The sequence below is a fragment of the Magnolia sinica genome, chromosome 13 (assembly GCF_029962835.1).
Source record: "Magnolia sinica isolate HGM2019 chromosome 13, MsV1, whole genome shotgun sequence".
In the NCBI taxonomy this organism is placed as follows: Eukaryota; Viridiplantae; Streptophyta; class Magnoliopsida; order Magnoliales; family Magnoliaceae; genus Magnolia; species Magnolia sinica.
In genome coordinates, this window is record NC_080585.1 from 1,865,760 (window position 1) to 1,887,300 (window position 21,541).

The 21,541-nt window shown below is 40.3% G+C and overlaps 2 protein-coding genes across 3 annotated transcripts; one reads left to right on the forward strand and one right to left on the reverse strand.

Annotated features, from left to right (window-relative positions):
- The first annotated feature begins 10,619 nt into the window (after window positions 1-10,619).
- LOC131222368 (plant intracellular Ras-group-related LRR protein 9-like) lies at window positions 10,620-19,547 on the forward strand. Of its 2 annotated transcripts, XR_009160016.1 has the most exons (4): window positions 10,620-11,455; window positions 14,330-14,496; window positions 14,596-15,389; window positions 19,390-19,547. XR_009160016.1 is itself a non-coding variant. In XM_058217412.1 (3 exons), exons 1-3 carry the CDS (start codon window positions 10,667-10,669, stop codon window positions 15,242-15,244), a joined length of 1,605 nt encoding a protein of 534 aa, XP_058073395.1. In that variant the 5' UTR covers window positions 10,620-10,666; the 3' UTR covers window positions 15,245-15,502. The 2 variants fall into 2 exon arrangements, 1 of the variants encoding a protein (XP_058073395.1); XM_058217412.1 differs by lacking the exon at window positions 19,390-19,547 and having other exon boundaries at window positions 14,596-15,502.
- On the reverse strand, window positions 15,642-19,297 carry LOC131222370 (cysteine protease XCP1-like). Its single transcript, XM_058217413.1, has 4 exons — window positions 18,557-19,297; window positions 17,281-17,516; window positions 16,714-16,854; window positions 15,642-15,918 (listed from the first exon to the last, which is right to left on the reverse strand). Exons 1-4 carry the CDS (start codon window positions 19,026-19,028, stop codon window positions 15,703-15,705), a joined length of 1,065 nt encoding a protein of 354 aa, XP_058073396.1. The 5' UTR covers window positions 19,029-19,297; the 3' UTR covers window positions 15,642-15,702.
- Window positions 19,548-21,541: the final 1,994 nt, after the last annotated feature.

The window sequence follows — 21,541 nt, forward strand, 5'->3', positions numbered from 1 at the left end:
TCCTAAAAACGTCTTAAAAAACGGATGGAATGCGTGGATGTAGAATATATACATCAAGATGTTCCCACGCCAAGGGCCGCACTGTCTTGGGTGAAACCGAGGCCGCACTTAATCCGCTCCCCTCGAAATCAGGCGGCAAATTCGCGAAATTGATTTATTTGCGCGCGTTGACAAAGAGGTTTAGAATTGTGATTCAACTGATCTCTGCCGTCGATAATGGGGCTACTGAGGACGAGAACCGTTCATCTGTTGGGGCCCAGATACGATGCCAGATTTACCTGACCAGATGATCCCATCTGGCTGATCAAGTGGCATCCAAGCGGAATGTTACGAGAACTAAAATTTTAAAACCAAGACCGCGGCTCTCCTGCCGAACGGGCCACGCAACTCGAGTGGTCCGGACCTCACATTATTTCACTCATCACTCATCAGAAGGGCCAAAAAGGTGGAATCAATGTACACCAGACAGCCTAACTCAAAAGGAAGGTATGTGGCCCACCTATTGAGTGGATCAACCTATTAACTGCACATGTGGGGCTCACTGGTGATCCTACCGTTCATATTTTGAAATCCAAATATCTTATTTGGATGAGAGTAAATGGGAGGAATTGGGAGAGCTTATAATTTTTTAAAATATTTTTGCAGAAACATACGTGATATCTCACATTAAAGCTCATGTCATAAATTAGTGTATATATGTGATATTTGTCATAATTATTGTAATGAGTCCATTGAAATATATACTTTAGCAAAAAATGAAAAAATAAAAAATAAAATTGAACTTCAAGTGTATTATAAACATAAGGATTACAAACAAATAACTTGTCCATTTTTTTTAGTTATCAATTTAGATAACTAGCCTTTGCGTAGTTTGAATAATTTTATTGGTGTGATTTTAATGATATAGTTGATTATTAGATTATTTCAAAATATCATCAACGTGCGACATCCATGGTAGACATGTGCATAGTGACACCTTTGCTTACTTATTGAGAAAAATAAGAAGAATCTTATTTGACAGCTGAACGGGTCGCTTTAGGTTTAAAAACAGAGAGAATGTACTGTTATAAGTGATTTGATTCCTTCTTTATGGGATTTTAAAGATATGAGGAAGATCGTTGGTCCGGACCTCACATTATTTCACTCATCACTCATCAGAAGGGCCAAAAAGGTGGAATCAATGTACACCAGACAGCCTAACTCAAAAGGAAGGTATGTGGCCCACCTATTGAGTGGATCAACCTATTAACTGCACATGTGGGGCTCACTGGTGATCCTACCGTTCATATGGTGGGCCCATTGACGGATTGGAGATGCCCAATTTGGTTTGCCCAGTGAACGACGTGGATACTGTCAGTTGATGTCAGATGTGAATTTGTTGTTTGTAATTTTCACTTTCAATAGATGGCACTTGAATGAAAACGAATGCTTAGCATCATGCTAGTCAGTTGATGTCAGATGTGAATTTGTTGTTTGTAATTTTCACTTTCAATCGATGGCACTTGAATGAAAACGAATGCTTAGCATCATGCTAGTGACCGTCGCTCACAGGGCTGGCTACACATGACGCGTGTCCACTTATGCTGATTGAAGGGTAGAGGTGGGCCTCACCATGATATCCCACAATGTCAAATCTCTACCTTGCATAGGCCTGAAAACATAGGGTTTGAATGAAGGTGCTCGATCATCATCCAATATTAGGGGTGTCAACGGGCCAGGTAGCCTGTACTCTCAATCTTAAGCCCAAACTCAGCCACAACCGGTGACGGGCCGAAATAGCTTGGCGGCCCGAAGTATGTATATAGGGCCTGACCCAAGCTGGAAGTTTAGTTGTATAAAATAGAGAGAGAGAAAGGTTCATCTGGCTTTTGTAGAATATGAGATTTTGGCTCAAAGAAGGGATCAAAAGAAAGAAGAGAAGTGATGCTGATTTATTGCAAGAAAATCCTTTTCTTTCATTTTTTTTTTTTTTTTTTTTTGAACTCCTTACCCACTGTTGCAATAGCAGCAAGGGCAAATGAGTGGCACCGGTTTAAGTAGAGAGAGAGAGAGATGAGATTGGGCCGGGCTGGGTTAAGTTCGCAGACTTTAAGACATCTAGTCGAAGGCTGGCCAGACTTCAAAATTAGGGGTGTTAATGGGCCGAGATTGGGCTTGAGAAATTAGAATTTTGATTAGTACTGGTTTAAAAACCGGGCCTAAACCTTCCCGAAGGCCCGTCCGTTCACAGCCCTACTCAAAGTAGGCCTGAAATTTAAGCTCAATCGAAGCCCAGTAACACCCTATCCACAATAGAAATAAAAAAAAGAGCTAACTACAATTTCGGGTAGCACGGAGGACTACTCTTTCCTGCCAACTTGCTACTTGTTCAGGTGATCAGCACCATGAAATAAGTAGACCACACTTTGACGGTCACCTTAGTTAAAAACTCAAGACCATGAGTGCCATTAATGGGGCCATGCCGTTGGAATCAATAGACCACGTACAGTAGGATTGAAAATTAATTTGTGGCCCAAATAATGAGCGACTCATCTTGCTTTAAAAGAATATTAATTATCGTGCCTGGGCCTTCTAAGTCAATGGCACTGATTTCCTACACAAGTGGCATACTGGCGGAAAACCACAAGGTGCGGCACCGTTGCCTGCATGTGTTCAGTTATCATTAATCAAAACCATAAAACCCTACCTTCATAACGAAAAACCAAACCCTAACCCGAGCGAGCCATGTCCCCTCTCTCTTTATAAATAATAGCAGTACCCTCCTTCCTTTCTGTTTTTCGACTGAAACCCTAACCGGCGAAAAAACCCCTATCTCTCTCCCCACCTAAGAAACCCTAATCCTCTCTTCTCGATCTAAAAAGGAAAAGAAAAAGGGCTGGTCAAGCGGCGTCGAGATGCGCATGTATGTATTTACATGGCGCACCGTGACCGAATGCTTCCTGAGGCCAGCAAGAGCGAATTCGATCATCTTACCGAGCGTATTCTCTTTCTGTCTTCTCACGAATCTCGCTTTTGTCTCGATCCGATAAATTTATATATATTTATTTTTATTTTATTAATCTTTATATATATTTTTATAAATTTTGTTACAGTGAGAGATGGTCATCTCCAACCATGAGCGTGCAAAAAACAGTCTAATTCGCTCATTAGGTGAGGCCACAACATTGAAAGAGATGTATGATACAGGTGTGGTCCACTTGATGTGTGGATGGGATTACTTTTTGCAGTCATGAAGAGGTTGGATGTGTATATATTTGGGGAATGCTGGAGATGTAGTGTTGAGAAAAATCTAGGGTTTCTTAACACCTCCCAAATCCAGCAACATGAAGATGAAATGATCAGCTTTAACCCTACCGGGTGATTTTCTTTTTTGTCATTATCATCCCTGTCTCGGCTGATACATTTTTCTTCTTTTTTTAATTTTTGGAGCTTTTCTTTTGTTATTTCTGTAATTTTTTTTTTAATTTGGGGCTTGAGTTTCTGTGGAAGAAACGCCATTACCAGACGTAGTCAGGTGTCCTCCCCTCATTACAATGGAGTGATACAGTTACACGTCTGGGAAATTGAAACGTGTGCCGATCGTTACACGTGTCACCATGCTTTACGCTCACACGTGCTCCATTTGGGCCCTACATCGCCTCTTATTTCCATCGGAGGTTCTACTAGCATGGAACCCCACATCCGCTGTTTTATCTTTGCTAGCCTGTCTCTACCGCTCCTTCACTCCATGGGTGGAATTCAGTGGGTATGAAATCCCTTCTGACGATAATGCTCATCACACTGAAAAATTTCCATTTCAAATTCACGCAAAAAAGTAAACTGGAGTTTTCGTTTTTTTTTTTTTAGTACTGCCCCTTCATCATGAGGTTCACTTAATGAACGGTTTGGATGGGAGAGATGAACCATGGTGGCCCCACACAAGCTTATAATTTGGGTAGCCTTAATGAAGGGGTTGGATACCGTGGTGGCCCCACACAATCTTATAATCTGGGTAGCCTCCACAGTCACACCTCGGTGCCCTTACCGTCTGATGGGCTGAGATAAGCTAAGATGAGTGGGTAAAACAAAATGTGAAGAGAAAGAGGTGCACCTAAGGAATGGGTTGGATGAAACCTACGCAGTATGGTGAACCCACTTACAAATCTACCTTGCTTCTCATAACAAATGTATAAAGAGTGAAAGGAATGGAGAGAAATTGGGCTACTTGTATGAGCAGTGAATGGACTAGTTTTAGTTTTAAAGAGTTTAAATGGAACCTTAGATTAAGTGGTAGGGAATTGCATTTAGTCAATGGAACCTTAGATTAAGTTTCGGAAGGATTGGATTAGTCCATGTATTACTTCATCCGGAGATAGTACATAGCTTTTGGTGGATTTTAAAATTTTAAAATTTCCGGAGGATTTTGAAATTCACTGCATCTTTGGCCTCTCGTGATGCGTGTGTTTTATTTGTACTGTTCATCCACATGTGCCCTTTACATGCGACAATTGAGTTGCATGTGCATACAAGTATTTGGCATTAATCACACAATCTTGTCCCTTGAGTCCACTGAACCACTCAACGCAAGTTTTATATAATTCTGTGTTTTTCCTCAAATGTGGGATTTGCATGCAGGTTTTATATAATTTAGTGTTTTTCTCGGATGTGGCAAAATACTATGGCATTTCTAAACATATAATCACCTGAGGGCTGTTTCGAACCAAACACATCCCAGGCAAATTTGAATGGATTAAGGTGGATTGGATGGGATTTAAAGGTAATGATGGTGTTGTCGGTGGATTGTCTTAAGACCCATGGGATTGGGATCAGTTCACCGACTCTGTTTGGCACGCCGGGCCAATCCCGGGATTTAACTTCCAGTCCCTTTAGTCCACCGAACCACTAAAACGCAGGTTTTATATAATTCAGTGTTTTTCCTCAAATGTGGGATTTGCATGCAGGTTTTATATAATCTAGTGTTTTTCTCAAATGTGGCAAAATACTATGGCATTTCTAAACATATAATCACCTAAGGGCTGTTTGGGTGAGAGGAAATGGGAGGGATTGGGAGTAAATAATGGTAAATGGGAATAAATGGCTTTTTAGTGTGTTTGGATGGAAATAAATGAAAGTAAATGAAATTAATTGGGTTAAATGGGGCTGCAAATGAAATTCTAGATTTGAGAGGTAATTGAGGTAAATGCCTTTTTGGGCTCACTTGGAAAGTCGATACTCCAAAACAGCCACTTATAAGCTACCTCTCAAATAATGGTAAATGGGAATAAATGGCTTTTTAGTGTGTTTGGATGGAAATAAATGAAAGTAAATGAAATTAATTGGGTTAAATGGGGCTGCAAATGAAATTCTAGATTTGAGAGGTAATCGAGGTAAATGCCTTTTTGGGCTCACTTGGAAAGTTGATACTCCAAAACAGCCACTTATAAGCTACGTCATTAAATTCACACCAGTACAACAATTATGGATAAAAGAAAGCAAGAGATTTGAGTGTGTAATGGAGAAAATATTGACCACTCTTTTATTTAGGCATTTAGAATGGATAATCATGCTTAAAGATGAGGTGTCGTGATGGTTGAAAAACATGCATAGTGACTATTTTGAGCTTTCATTTTATTTAATTTACACTGGTATATTGAAAATCTTTTATGGTGAACGGAAAAATGTAACAAACCTTCCCATCCCTTCCAATCCCTCGAACCAAACACGTCGGGGGCAATGAACGGATTTGGGTGGATTGGATGGGATTTAAAGGTAATGATGGTGTTGTCGGTGGATTGTCTAAAGATCCATGGAATTGGGATCAGATCATGGACTCTGTTTGGCACGCCCGGTCAATCCTAGGATATAACTTCCATTTAAGTGTGTAATGGAGAAAATACTGAAAACTCTTTTATTTAGGCGTTCAAAATGGATAATCATGCTTAAAGATGAAGTGTCGTGATGGTTGAAAATCATGCTTAGTGACTATTGTGAGTTTTTTTGTTTTATTTAATTTACACTGGTATACTGAAAAATCTTTTATGGTGAACAGAAAATTGTAACCTATATTCAAAGGAAGAATTCTATTTTCTAAGTCATTATAAAATTCTTCAAGTGATTGCATAAGTGATTGATATTCTTGGAATATGGTCATATATGTTCACATTGAACATATTTGCTTATTTCGACATTTGGGGTCAAAATTGATTGATTTAGATTGAGCCGCTTTATTGATTCTAATGTCCTCAAACATTACACGTGACGGAAAACAAAATAAGTGCTAACAAAAGGACAAGATCATTCAATCTGACTCTCGGGTAATGATTTATCTAGCATTCACCAACTATTCTGTTTAAATAATTACTAGGCATGTTCATTACTAGTGCATGTGTATTAACCATTAAACTTGGTTGGAGTATCAAATAACTTCAATGATTAGTTTTTACTTTAAACCGTCCGTTTGAAGGGCACTGATTGATGGAAATTATTATCAGACCGGTATAGTTTTTGACACAGTTGCCATGTGTGGTAGGGCGTTTAGATGGGGCCGCTCAAAATTGTTGTGGTCCAATGATTTGTTTTCATGTCCATTTTCTCATACATGTGCTGGGACACCTAATGAGTTGCTTTTGTAAACTTCACTTTTAATTGAGCAGCCTAAGTTCTAAACTTTTAAAACTTTAATTTAACTTCGGTGAATTTTCACGATTAATATTTACTTTGTACTGGTGAATTTTTACCTGTATTTGGTGAATCTTATATTCAGTGAATTTTCACAATGTGGCTATAGGTCAATTTTCACTTGCTGAGGTCGTAATAGGAAGAAGTGGACGCAGTAAATTTACGACGGCTGAAAACCGTCGCAACACCTGACTCGAATCTTCGTCTCGGTGAACTTACGACAGTTGAAAACCGTCTCAAAACCTATACAAGGTGAATTTTCACCTAATTTAACACCCGTATGAATTTTCACCTGCACTTGGTCAATTTTCATATATACCGTCACAACACCCATACAAGGTGAATTCCCACTTAATTTAACACCCGTATGAATTTTCACCTATACTAGTCAAATTTCATATATTGAAAATCATCTCTACATTTGTATGTTGTGAATTTATGACGGTTGAAAACCGTCTCAATACCAGTACTGTGTACTAGAATATTTACGTTAGAAAGAATGACGGTTGAAGACCGTCTCAAATCTCAATTATCAATGTTCCTCACCTGAACTAGGTCAAATTTCTACAGTAAAATTTCACATGCATTCGGTCTATTCATCTATACTCAATCAAATCCTCTGTACTTGGTCAATTTCACCGAGACTATGATATTCATTACACGTGACAGAAAACAAACTAAGTGCTAACAAAAGGATAAGATCATTCAATCTGATTCTCGGGTTATGAATTGTCTAGCATCCACCAACTATACTAAAATAATTACAAAGCGTGTTCATTACTAGTGCATATGTATTAACAATTAAACTCACTTGGATTATCAAATAACTCCGTTTTTACTTTAAACCCTTAGTTTGAAGGGCACTAATTGATGGACATGATTATCAGATCGGTGTAGTTTTTGACACATTTGCCATTTGTGGTAGGGTGTTTAGATGGGGCTGCTCAAATTGTTATGGTCCATTTTCTCATACATGTGCGGGGACACCTAATGAGTTGCTTTTGTAAACTTCACTTTTAATTGAGCAGCCTATCAGTGAATTTTCACGATTAATGTTTACTTTGTACGGGTGAATTTTTACTTGTATGTGGTGAATCTTATACATAATGAACTTTCACATCGTGGCTATAGGTCAATTGCGGGGGAAGGGGTTGAAAACCGTGAATTTACGACGGCTGAAAACCGTCGCAACACCTGTACTCGAATATTGCACTCGGTGAACTTACGACAGTTGAAAACCGTCTCAACACCCTTACAAGGTGAATTTCCACTTAATTTAACACCCGTATGAATTTTCACCTATACTAGTCAAATTTCATATATACCGTCACAACACCCATACAAGGTGAATTCCCACTTAATTTAACACCCGTATGAATTTTCACCTATACTAGTCAAATTTCATATATTGAAAATCATCTCAACAATTGTACTTCGTGAATTTAGGACGGTTGAAAACCGTCTCAATACCTATACTCGTGAACATGTGCTAACAAATTTGTACTCAGGATAGTCACTTGTGAAAGAATGACGGTTGAGAACCGTCTCAAATCTCGTATCAACGGTTCTCACCCATGCTGGTTAAATTTCTTCAATAAATTTTCACATATATTCAATCAATTCATTTGTACTCGATCAAATCATCTGTACTTGGTCAATTTCACCGAGACAATGATATTCAAAGAAAACTTCAGGAAAAAAAAAAAAAAAACACATTCATTCATCATTCTTATCTCATACAACCATCATTCTAGTGAAACATGAGTTTAAGAAGAAAAAATAGAATGCAATTTAGTGAAGCACAATTTCAAATTTAAAAAAACTTTTATGAATGAAACTTGGGAGATTCCAAGTTTATCAATGTAACCAAATTGAAGCAATGAATTAAACCCTGAGAAAGATTGTAGATATAAAATGACAATAATTGAAAATGCATATGAAAATTTTAAAAAGAAAAACAAAGAGAATAATATGGGTTTTTAGGTTTTCACTTATTATTTATAGCGGAATGAAAGGAATATAACTTAAAAAACAATAGTATTTTTGTCCAAAAAAGCTGGTCCATATCACATATGTTTAGAAATTGAAAGTAAAGTTTTGAAGGTTTAGTTAGGTTCGCCAGTCAAAAGTGAAATTTACAGATGAAAATTTCTGGTGCTGACCACGGAGAAGGGATTGCATGTGCCTTGAGCATAGAGATGTATGTGTGCCTCAGGCTGTGTGGTCATCAGAGATCCACTCTGCTCATCTATTTTTAAAGGCTATAATAAGAAATGATTCTAAAATCAAGCGTATGTAAAACTCAAGTGAGCCACCAAAACTAAAAGTAGATATAAAATCGTTCACTGAACCTTTGTATTACTGACCATGATGTTTATATCCCATCCAAACCATTCATATGATTATTACTAAGATAAACTGTAGGAACAAATATCATCCCCATACATAACTTCTGTTACCCTAGGCAGTCAATTCCTACTATTTCATGTGGCATGGCCCACAAGAGTTTTGGATATGCCTGATTTTTGGATTCCTATCTTAATGTGGTCTTTAAAAACAAATTAACAGAGTGGATTTGTCACGGACATATATGTGGGCGCCACACAGCCCTACAAAGGTATATCTTTGTGCTCCGCATATGTAATCCGCTCTGATCACAGCGAGGGGTATGCAGATTTGGCGGATTGGAGTGGCTGGATTCATGACGGTGGACCCACCATGATGTATTTATTTTATACTCATGTTGTCCAACTATTTTGTCATTTATTTTAAAGCATGAGCTAAAAAATGAAGTACATCTAAATCTATGATAGACCCATTATAGAAAGTGATTGCATGCCCACCATTAATAACTTTGGACCACAAACTAAAGTTTTGGAGACAAGGGATGCACTTTGTTTTCCCTTCATCCAGGCTTATGTGACTTAATCAATGGATTAGATAGCAAATAAACATTGAGGTGGGCCTCAGCGTCTAGTCACTATTGTTTACGGTGGTGTGGTCCACCTACATTTGGACTTGCTTCATTTTGAGCTTAGCTGACACAATGGATGAACGGCGAGAAGATAAGATACAGCGCGTTGGGCCTACAGCGATGGATCCACCGATCTCGGTGTTCCCAATGTCCACCAAATCCCTCTCCGTGCTAAACACCGGGCATTGAACGCCCACTATACGAAACTGTGGGGTCAGAGAAGTTTTGTATCAGGATGATATTTGTGCCTACAGTTAAGAGTGGTAATAACCTATCAACGGTTTGGATGGAATATAAACACAATGGTCTGTCCTAAGAAAGTTTGGACGGTGGACGTTTCCATTCCCACCTTTTCGTTTGGTGTGGCCCCAATGAATTTTGAATCCACCTGACTTTTGAGTTCTTTTACTATTGTAACGTTGCAAAACTGATGGACGGAGTGGATTTGAAATGGGCATCTCTGTGGCCCCACACAACTTCCGCTACAGGAACTTTCAGTAGTCGCAATCCACGTCCCACTCAAGACAACACAAGCGTTCACAGCCGGCTTTATCACATCCGATTTTGAGAATTATTTTGATACTCTGGCAGAGTGTGATGATACGCGAGCACCTAGAAATAATTCAGAAATTGTTTGTGTGACGTACAATTAGTTTAAATGAGCTGTCCAAATGATGTGTCCCAGTTTAGATGTATTATAAAACAAATATTAACATTGTTCGAGAGTTAACTACTGGATTGTTAAAAATGAAAAAAATCCAATGGTCCTATTTACACGAACAAGTGTCCACGAATCAGAGGCTAGAATTATTCAAACACTCTGATTTCGGGAATGTGAGTCGGAGACACTTGGTTTCACAATTTATCCGGTTTAATTTGAGTTAACATATGCCACGTTTATAATTTTTGGGCGCCAGTGTATCAAGCTTCATACGCTGCCGGAGCACCAAATAACTCCCCTATCATCTTCCTCTCTTCGCCTGCTACATGAACAATACAAAACCCTCTTTCTCTCTCTCTCTCTCTCTCTCTGCAATGGATCCAAACCCTAAAAACTTCCCGATCGTGTCCTACGTCATGTCCCGAATCAATTCCCACCTTCCGTTCATCAAGACAAGATCCACCGTTGATTCATCGCCCTCATCGTCAGAGACCATCGACATTGAGCAGCCGGCACTCGCATCTCCCTCAACGCAACGCCGCCAAGAAGCAGAAGGGGAGCTGGTGAAGCAGATGCCTCATCTGAGCCATCCACGTGTCCTGGCCTCCATGACCAACGCCATCTCCGACGTGGCCCAGACCCGCTCAGTTCTCCAGACCCTCGGGCCCCGGCCTGACCACGAATCCGTCGATAACGCTCGCGCTAGGATCGCTGACATCGAGGCCAAGCTCTCAAAGCAGCTGGAGGAGATCGTGCTGGCGAAGCGGCCCGACGGCGTTGATCGGTTCGAGTGGCGGGCCCAGCAGGCGGAGAGGGAGAGGGAATGCCGGAGGGAGGCGGAGAAGGAGAAGTACCTTTACAAGGCGGTGGTGCAGCTGGACGATATGCATGAGGCGTACGAGAAGCTGTTGCGGGACGCCGAGGAGAGGCTGCTGAAGATCTACGACTCGGCCGCGAAGGCGGCTGACAGAAAGGAGGAAGATTCTGAGAATGTTGCGGAGAAGGAGGAGACAAACGAGGAAGTGGTCGGGATACTGCAAGAAGCGATGGGGAGAGGATTGGAGAGGGTTGAGCTTGCGGGCCGTCAGCTGAGGTTTCTTCCGGAGGCATTCGGGCGGCTTCGTGGGCTGCTGGTGCTCAATCTCTCAAACAATCAGCTAGAGGTCTCTCTCTCTCTCTCTCTCTCACACACACACACACACACACATGTTATCTTTGAAAGGCTTTTGGGTTTGTTTGGATGATTGTAGTTGCATCTTGTTTTCAACACTGCCCATTAGTTAGTTACATGTTCTAGGGTGCTGAATCCAATCCTGAGAATGATTTACTTCTGTAGAGATGATAACTCATCCACCATACACTGTCGTATGTGGATGCCCATTCAGGCTTGGTCAAATTGTGAGCCCTTTCAATAGTACATTTCTAAAGATCGCACTGATCAGACAATCTTGACCTTTGAAATTGGACTACTGACTATTTTGTATCTATATGTCAGTTCGTGACCACTGAATTGGACAGTTAAGATCGTCCTGTCAGGGTAATTTTCAGGCTATTTTCCCTCTACAATGTAGCTTGTGATTTTCATCTGTAGAGATGACAACCCATCCACCATACACATCATATGTGCCTATCCAGACCTGTGTGGATTGTGGGCCTTTGGATGGTACTTAGCCTGATGATCACACTGATCAGAAAAATGTTGACCATTGAATTTGAACTGCTGGCCGTTTTCTTATTAGTTATCCATTTTCCTCCAATTGGACTGTTAAGATCGTCCAGTCCGTGTAATTTGGAGGCTTTGTTTCATATGTAATTTAGCCTGTGACTTGGATGGCCTGGATTGATGTTTCATACATGCCGCATTTAGAAACTGCGGTAGACTAGTTTTGGACCTAGAGACTCTGACCCTTCAACCAGTGCCTAGATGCTATGAGTCATATCTACTATCCAGACTTCACTACCAGACTCAAAATTTTCTAACAGGGGTAATAAACTGTGGCCGTTCCACCGAAGTCTAGCTCTTCTATGATGATGGGCATTGGAATAAGGAGGTTTGCCTCTGTTTATCTTTATCTTTACTTTTATTTTGAGGGTCTGTGTTGAAAATTAACATTCTCAGTCATGATTATCCACCTAAAAGTGGTTAAGATACAAAAGACTGTTTAGGTATCTCAATGAATCTATTATAAGTTTGATGCTTGTTCTGTTTCTTGCACTTGTATTTAGACCTACCTTTTCTTATTAGGAAGGAAGCTTACTTGGTCAATTTATGACTCACAAAGTATATGCCAACTAAAAACTTCCATTTATTTTTTAATATGGGTGGTTAATGTCTCGGGTCTTAAGGATTTTAACCTTTTGTTTTTAGGCTTTTAGCCTTGGTTCTGCTATCTCAGCAGTCCTCTTTTGTATCTCGCACTTTCTTTTTAATATATTCTCGTTGCTTCCAAAAAAAAAAACAAAGTATATGCCAACTAGCATCCACCAATGCTAACTAAGATACACCAATTAAAAACAATGCCAACCGGGATGTGTGCACAAGTTGTGAACCTTTACAGTGAGCATTACACACAAGAGTGTTGTGATGAAATAGAGGGGACCTGCTTCAAGATCAAGAACTTGCTAGTGTATGAAAAGCATAGGGCAAATCAAGGGTTTTAAGTGATCCATGAAAAGAAACAAGAAAAGAAGGGTTTAGAGTGTCGTCCTAGTTTGATGAATCAGTTTTCTTTTCCATGATCTACTTTCTTCAAGAGGTTCAGCCATTGTGTTGTTCTCATTAAATATCCTCACTAATCCTTGTTTTCAGCTGGGAAGTCATGAAATTGAGTCTCCCAAAACCAAATTTTTTCTATGTGTGCAAGCTTTTACCTTCCTCTTTCCAGGGTATTTGACAGATGATTGGTAATTCCTTGTTCTAAGAAATTATATGTGAGGATTGGACCCTTCACACTTATCATATGCTTATACTTAGCTGCTTGTAAGTGGAAGTTATTACTTTTTAGCTTATCATATATTCCTACTGCATCACTTCTAATTAAAGAACACCACCTTATATTCCTATGGTATCACTATCCAAAGCAGGTTGTCATTGTTTTTAGGTCTGTTTGGATGGTGGAGTTGATGAATCTTCTGAGCAGTCAATCCTAGATTTGTGTTAATCTTAGAATTGACAGATCTGTTCCTGGAATTTGAAATTTTGTTGTTTTTAAAAAGAAAGAAGAAATAATCTTCAAAAAAAAAAAAAGAAAAGAAGAAGAAAGAAAAGAGAAATACTATGAGTAATATAAATACTCGAAAATAAAGGGGTGATAGTTGCTCAGAAGGTGGCTAGGTAGCACTCTTACAGTGGTTGGATGGCTGTTGAAGATCAAAGGGAGCGTGGGTGGATGCATTGGTGAGTCTAGTACTGTCAGATGGAAGGATCTGGACAGCCTTGTGGTGTCCGAAATTTTTGTTTATAGCCATCACCATGATCCCTCAAAGAAGTGAAATGAATCATCTTTTAATGCACTGCAGGAGACTTTTGAGGTTAGATATGCTTGTAGTCTCTTGATTGTCAGCATGATATTGCTCAAAAAAAAGAATACATTGCTCGTCTGTCCGGGACTCAGGCGTGCATCCTTCAGTTGGGTTCGAATCTTTGCACATGTTGGCCTCTCATATATTGATGATACTATCTTTCTTTTGCCTCTTTCAATACCTTACTTTGTAACCACAATTTTTATTTTAAAATTAATGCATTATATCAGGTCAGCCTATGAAACTTCAGATTCCATGACTGCAGCTGCACCCCATGTAGCCAACCATATTATATAGTGTGTTTACTTATCCTTTCAAAAAGAATATAGGCTAGTTAGTTAGAGCAGTTCTATTTATTTTTATTTGATACTTGTTTGAGACTTGATATCAAATAGATGGTTGGGAAGAGAATGCATTAACTGGTTGTGATATTGGTAAATTACTGAAATCTTGTTCATTGGGATTCAGCCTCCTGCATCAGTCCTAATTCGCTATGTTTTTGTCCAAGGAAACAGGTGATTCCTGATTCCATAGCAGGGCTAGAAAATCTAGAGGAGCTTCACCTTTCTTCCAACCTTTTGACATCGCTGCCGGACTCCATCGGACTGTTGTTTAATCTGAAGATTCTAGATGTATCGGGTAACAAACTTAAGGCACTACCAGACAGCATCTCCCATTGCAGGTAATTCTATCATTGAGTATTTTTCTTAAAACTCTCTTTCCAAACATTATCAGTTGCATTTTCTGCCAGTACATCTTTATCAGTGTTATTTCAAACCAGGTCATTGGTGGAGTTGGATGCAAGTTTCAATGAACTAACATATTTGCCCACCAACATTGGCTATGAATTGGTGAAACTCCAAAAGCTCTCTGTTCACCTCAATAAGATTCGCTCACTTCCCACCTCCATCTGCGAGATGAAGTCTTTGCTCCATCTGGATGCCCACTTTAATGAGCTCCGTGGCCTGCCGCATGCGATTGGGAGACTGACAAATCTCGAAATCTTGAATCTTAGCAGTAATTTCAGCGACCTGAGAGAGCTTCCTGACACAATCGGTGATTTGATCAATCTAAGGGAGCTTGATCTCAGCAACAATCAGATCCATGCTCTTCCGGATACATTTGGTCGACTTGATAAGCTGGCTAAACTTAACTTGGACCAGAATCCATGGGTCATTCCACCTGTGGAGATTATTAATAAAGGGGTAGAAGCTGTGAAGGAATACATGGCAAAGAGGTGGGTTGACATTCTCATGGAGGAAGAGCACAAGAGCATGCTCGAAGAAAACAACCAAGCTGAAACAGGTTGGCTGAACCGCAGCACGTCATGGTTGAATGGCTGGGTTGCTGGAGTTTCTGAGAGTGTTTCAGGATTCTTGGGGACCAAAGGGCATTCTCAGGGAGACCCATATCTTGATCAGCAATTGTGATTTCTTGATCCCAATGGAAGCTTCTTCGTCTTCGGTTTTCTTAGCAATGTACAGCTGATGATAAGGAACTCTCGGTATAGGCGAGAAAAACTCTTGATGTGGGCGAGACTGTGAGAAACTTGAGAATGCATTATAACAAATGAAGGTAAATAGCTTTTAACAGTTGTCTTGGTTTTACTATTTTCTTTGAAATTTTCATAGAATTTCCATGACTACAAGTGAAATGAGTACTTGCCATTTAAATGTTCTTGTGATTCATTTGTTGTTTCTTCTCTCGAGAGTGTACCGTGTGTGAGTTTTACTATCTTTAGAGATATGTGTCCGAGTATTTTTATTCAAAAGAAATATATGAGCGAGTCACATCATTAGAACTCCCTCAATACAAATTTAAAAAAGTAGAATGCAGAAGGAAACAACACATGAGTGAGATTACTAGGAAGAATCTGTTGCATTGTTCATCACTTCTTTTTGATGGGATAAGAAGCCATTTTGTTAATTCCGCAGAGCCCTTCAGGTATTCCTATGCTTCTTTTCATCCTTACATACCCCTTCTCTCCCCATTTTGGTCCCCACGAGTTCTTTACGATGATGTAATCCACACCCTTGGATGATCCATATCCAACAGCGGTCACTCCATGGTCAAGTTCACTTCCACAATGCCCGTCAAAAACCCCCTGGAGAACAATACTGCCTTAGAAACTACATGTTGTAATGTCATTTTGATAAATATAGGAGGTTGTACATGATGTTTTGCAGTGGTTAAGGGTGCTTCAATCATTTTATGCTAGAGTATTTTGATCATTTGTTTTCTTGGCATAGTACACATATTTCCGGCTTAAGACAGACATACATACACCCAATGCAAGTGTAATATGTCCAGTGCGTCATGCACGTCTATACACAAATAACCAAGCATTTCTGGTGTTTTACGTTGGGGCATGTATCAGTTGGGTGCTAGTAATTTTGTGCATATAAGGTGATTGCATCAGTCAAAAATCTTCAAATATACATGCACACAGGTCATGCATACATAAGCTTGCATGCTCATAATACATGCAGATGGGTGAGCCATGAGTGTACAATGTGCATGTGTATGTCCGCATTCATACATGAGAAACCAATGTAAGCTGCTGGTTTCTTCTCTCTGCCCCTTCACTAGGACGCTTTTACCTGGCCATTTGAAACCAGCTAAGATTCTGGTTTCTAGTGGTGCCCCGCAGCACCAACTAGCATCCAGACTGTTCATATAAGATTTATAAGTTGTGTGCATGCTTTCGTCAATTCAGATTTTTCTTACCTACCAGGCATGCGTGCATGATTCATGTTGGTCATTTTGTCTCAAGTGGTTCATACATGGATGAATGCAACATGCATTCATGATCCACACGGGCCTCGGTACAATATGGCATCCACAACCAACTGCATGTGCCTGATATTTAACATCAGATCTCAGGAAAAGCATAGCATACCCCACTGTAGAATTGGAAGTTTCTACCGGAAGCCTCAATGGCAACACTCAAAGGTTGGTGAGCAAGTGCTTTCAACAGGCTCTGTTCGTTGTTCTCAGGCACATCTTCATAACCGCTAATTGTTACTACTTCCAGTTCTCCCTGAAAAGAGAAAATACCATCCAATTCAGTCCCCAGCATCATCCAATGGGAAGAAGGGACATATACTGTATATGAGAATTGAAGGGACAATTTGCAACACATGTCATTTGTCAATGTGGCTCACATGTGTGAGACCTGGCTGTTCATTAGGTTGGGTTCACCATGAAAAAGCCACGGCCCAAAAATCTGGATTGCCCAACCATCAGGTGCGTCATACGTGTATGAGGGAAGTGGATTCAACGTCTGTGTGTATCCCTCCTGATGAGCGGACCTTGAATTTTTTTTACAGGGACATTCACGGCATGTCCCTACTAATGAGTTGGCCAGATCCTGCAATGTGTACCATGTTGCATGCATGCCGTGAATTCCATTAGATCTCTCTTGTGAACTTTGCGCAGCATTTTTCATTATATTTATATATAATACCTTCTTCTCCTCGCATGTGCTTTCCTCCATGAGATATGGATAGTCGTCTTCGGTGTGGAGACCACCGTTGGAGACAATGAAGGAGAAAGCATAGTCCATGAGTCCTCCATTGCAGCCATTGTTGTAGGGTCTATCACAGTCGATCAGCTCTTGCTCCGAGAGGGAGGTCAGGTTCCCAGTTACAATCTGGTTGATGCCCTCCACAGCAGCAACAGTTGAAAATGCCCAGCAACTGCCTGCATATTTACCACTAGCGTACTTGAACAGTGGAATGTTTGTTTAATCTACTGAACCTACCTTTGTTGACTTCAGTTCATATCAGAAAAATAGGTATTTGTGACCAACTTCCCATCTCAAAAATTTGCCACTTATACTAGCCTACTTCTAAAGGTAACCACAGTTAACTGCTCTGGCTAATTTAATTGACTGCTAAAGAGCATGTGTTCAAGGGAAAAATACATATAGTCAGCTTGTCTCCTCTATTTTTTTCTCTTGTTTCTTCTTCTTCTTCTTCTTCTTCTTCTTTTTTGTGTGTGTGTGTGTGTGTGTGTGTGTGTGTGTGTGTGTTTTTAACCCTCTCATCGTCATCATCTTAGCCTTATCTCAACTAGTTGGGATTGACTACACGAACCTTGTTCCACCATTCCGCTCTATGAAGGGCCATTCCTTTTTTTTTTTTTTTTTTTTTTTGTTCTGATCATTTTCAAATCATCACTGTCAAACTTGACTGAAAATGCAATTACTCACCCTCTCGACTTGCCCTGTACATGTTCATGGGCTGATTGCACAAGCCCAAGTATCTAGTGGAAATGAGCTGTTTCTTCCAGAAAATTATATTCAGCCATTGTACAAACATGCAAGCACTCCAAAATTTGTATTTTCTCGAGCTACTTGTAAAGTAACATTTTGGCAGCAGTCCAATTGGCTACTAAAAAAATTATATCATAATTAGTTGCATGCGTGTGTGCGTGTGTAAATATATGAAGGTTCTCCTAGGAACCAGTTCTCATGAGAACCCTTTGAGATCTCATCCCATTTGATTTGTGCATGACATCCAATCTGTCCATCAGACGTGTCACCTCATGAAAGCCCCTAGGGCTCAGGAATCAGCCTCCTTCAAAAGTCAGGTGGTCCATGGCAAAGTGGGACCCCCCTGCGTGTGTGAGCGTGTATATACATAGACATGCACATATAAAGTCCAATGCATTCCATGCTCATGCGTGTGTTTGGTTTTCTTTTTTTCCTTTTGGAAGGTTTGGAGCTTCTTAGTCCTTACCACAGGCGCCTTGGTCCTTCACATGAGTAACGGCCCCTTTCTTTCTCCAATCCACTGACTTTGGTATGTCAGCTGCATTCCTATACCTGAAAGTTTCATGACACTTAGAAGCTTCTCTCCTCTTTGACAAGTCAGGCTTTAGTCCAAGATACTTCTCCTTGAACTCTTCATGACTCAAGTCAGCAAATTCATTCAATCCAAGCCAATAGCTACTTATCTTCTTGTTCGTCTCATCAATATGCTTGAGATTGTCCTTGAAGACCTCGAATCTCTGAAGCTTCTCTTCTATGCTTGCATATCTCTTGCTGTGTTTTGACGACCATGATTCAAAGAGCTGAATGAGCCAATCTTCTGATTTCAAATCGTCAGGCGAATAGCCCACGATTGAAAAATCTCTTGCGAGGGCAGAACAAACAATGAGAGAGAGGAGGGAGAAGGAGAAGAGGGAGAGCTTAGAAGAGACGGTGGCCATCTTTTGCTGTTGATGGGGTGAGATAGGAGACGGGTATTTATACAAGTTTTTGTTCCTCTCTCTGGTATCTTCAATGTTGCTTCAAAGCAAAGCACTTGAATTGTTTTTCTACGAGAATACTGAGTCTTTAAGCTTGGTTCTTCAAGAGCCTTTAATTTCAAGCTCCTCCTCTAATGATAGTAAAATAGAGATCTCTCCCGAAAGTATTCAACCTAATCGCGTTTTCCGTTTGCATTACTGTGAAAATTCTAACTTAAGCCTCATGCATTGAACCATTTGAATTAGTTCCTTGTTATGAGTATTCAAGTGTATTAGTAGTGCTGTATTGTGTGGCCTAATATGTATTGGTTTCTTGTTACAGAAATTCTAAGGTCACCCTTGTGGGTGAATGATATTGGGTCCCATCTAGATCATTCAATAGATAGGACCACCTCTTGGATTAGCTATAGTCGAAAAATCTTGCTAACAGAGAGATCCCAACCATTCAATTAATTATATAAAAGAAAACCCTTTATAGCATATTAAAATTTAACAACCCATATATAATTGTCATCTTCATGTTTTCCTTTTGGGATAATTGTAAACGCCTCTCTCCCTGTTGTTTTTATTTATTTATTTAAATTATTGCAGATTTCTCCCCTCTGTTACAGATAGAGGAATCTGTACCAAATGACACAAATAGCCTTGAGTTCTTTTTGTGTGTGTGTGTATTTGTGTAGCCCACCGATGTGTACAAATGACATCCAATCCATCTAGCAGGGACACTCCATAAAAATTGGATCATTGCTATGGTGTGAGGACTGTGGAGCTCACCGTGAATTATGTAGTTTCTGTTTTTTCAGCTCCCAAAATCAAACCATATCCAAACCTCAAGTGGACCACACCACGGGAAACAGTGGGGATTATGACAAATCCACCATTTAAACCTTCCTATGGTGTGGTCCACTTGAGCTCCGGATATGCCTCAATTTGTATTTATGCCCTAAAATGAGCTGGCAAAAAGGACGGATGGTGTGGATAAACTATATACATCATGGTGGGCTACAGTCCTGACACCATGTTACTAGGTGGTGTTGGAGTCTCCACGCAATCCGCGTCCAATCCAATCATCAGGGGAAAACAATGGACAACCACCCCCAAAACCACCAAATTCATGTGGTGGGTCAACTGATGGTTGGATCGGACTTGATTTTTGGGAAGTCCAATTCTCATGGTGAGGTTAGTATGCCATGCACGCACTATTGTGGACCCACACGTCTACGCCTAGTTGCCTATGAGATAGGGGTGAAACGATCAATTGAAACAGAAGGGGGAGGTATATGCAATAATCCAAAACATTGCAGGTGAGTCGTTGAATCAATGTTTTAAAACTGGAATGGACTGGGGTGGTCTCACTCGGCTTTAGCCCGCTCCAGTTTAGTTCAACACCAGCTGCTGAAGGGCTTAAAGACCCCACTCAGATCATGTTGAACCTGTCCAAAACCAGCGGTTGAGCTGATTTCAAACCTTTTTTCACGGTCCAGATTGTTTGAACAAATTTGGACTGAACCGTGGAGATCATATTGAATTAGTGGACGGTGGATGGGGCCACACCCCAAAGTTCTCCTTAGAACGGCAACCCACCGTCCTTTTGATTAGTGGCCTGCAAATAAACGGTTAAGAAGAGAAATACAGCAATTAGTGCATTTCATAAATTGGGGTTGTATCTGATGAATTGATACAGCCATAGAGTGCATTCAAACATTTAAAAAATAAAATAAAATAAAATTATAATGGCACGCGAGTGCTGTTATCTGTCAATTAGATTCAGAATTTTGGTTCACTGAGTCGAGATGAACCGAGTGAGTGGAAGAGGTCAGTTCCTCTACATGTCTGGGCCCGGCACGGTATTGAACAGGATCACTCTACACCATCAATCCATTTTGCCACTTCATTTTACGTCATGAGCCCAAAAATGAAGCACATCCAACTCTCAGGTGGACCACACCACAGGAAAAAATGGTGATTGAAAGCCCACCATTAAAAACTTTTTGGGGTCACAAAAGTTTTGGATCAAGCTTATATTTGTGTTTTCACTCCATCCAGGTCTGTGTGACCTAATCAACAGGTTGGATGGCAAATAAGCATTACAGTGGGCCCTAGGAAGTTTTTAATGGTGGGTGCTCAATCGCCACTGTTTTCCTGTGGTGTAATCCAGTCTCATGCCCTAAAATAATTATCCAAAATGTATGGACAGCGTGAATAGAACACATGCATCATGGTGGGGTCCACGGAGAACCTTCCAGTGTGTGGGTATGCAATCCGTGTCGAGTGTATAATAAGCTGGTGAATCAAGAGGTAAGCAAGCAAAAAAGAAGAAGAGGGGCTCTAACCTTCTGTTTGATCCTCTTAACAGCATGGTAAAAGAACCACCATTCTTACCGGAAGAGATTTTTGCTGCTATACTGTAGTGCGGATCTGAGAATGGGACTAAATGGGGGTAAGCCTTGGTCCTGTCAACAAAATACAAAGGC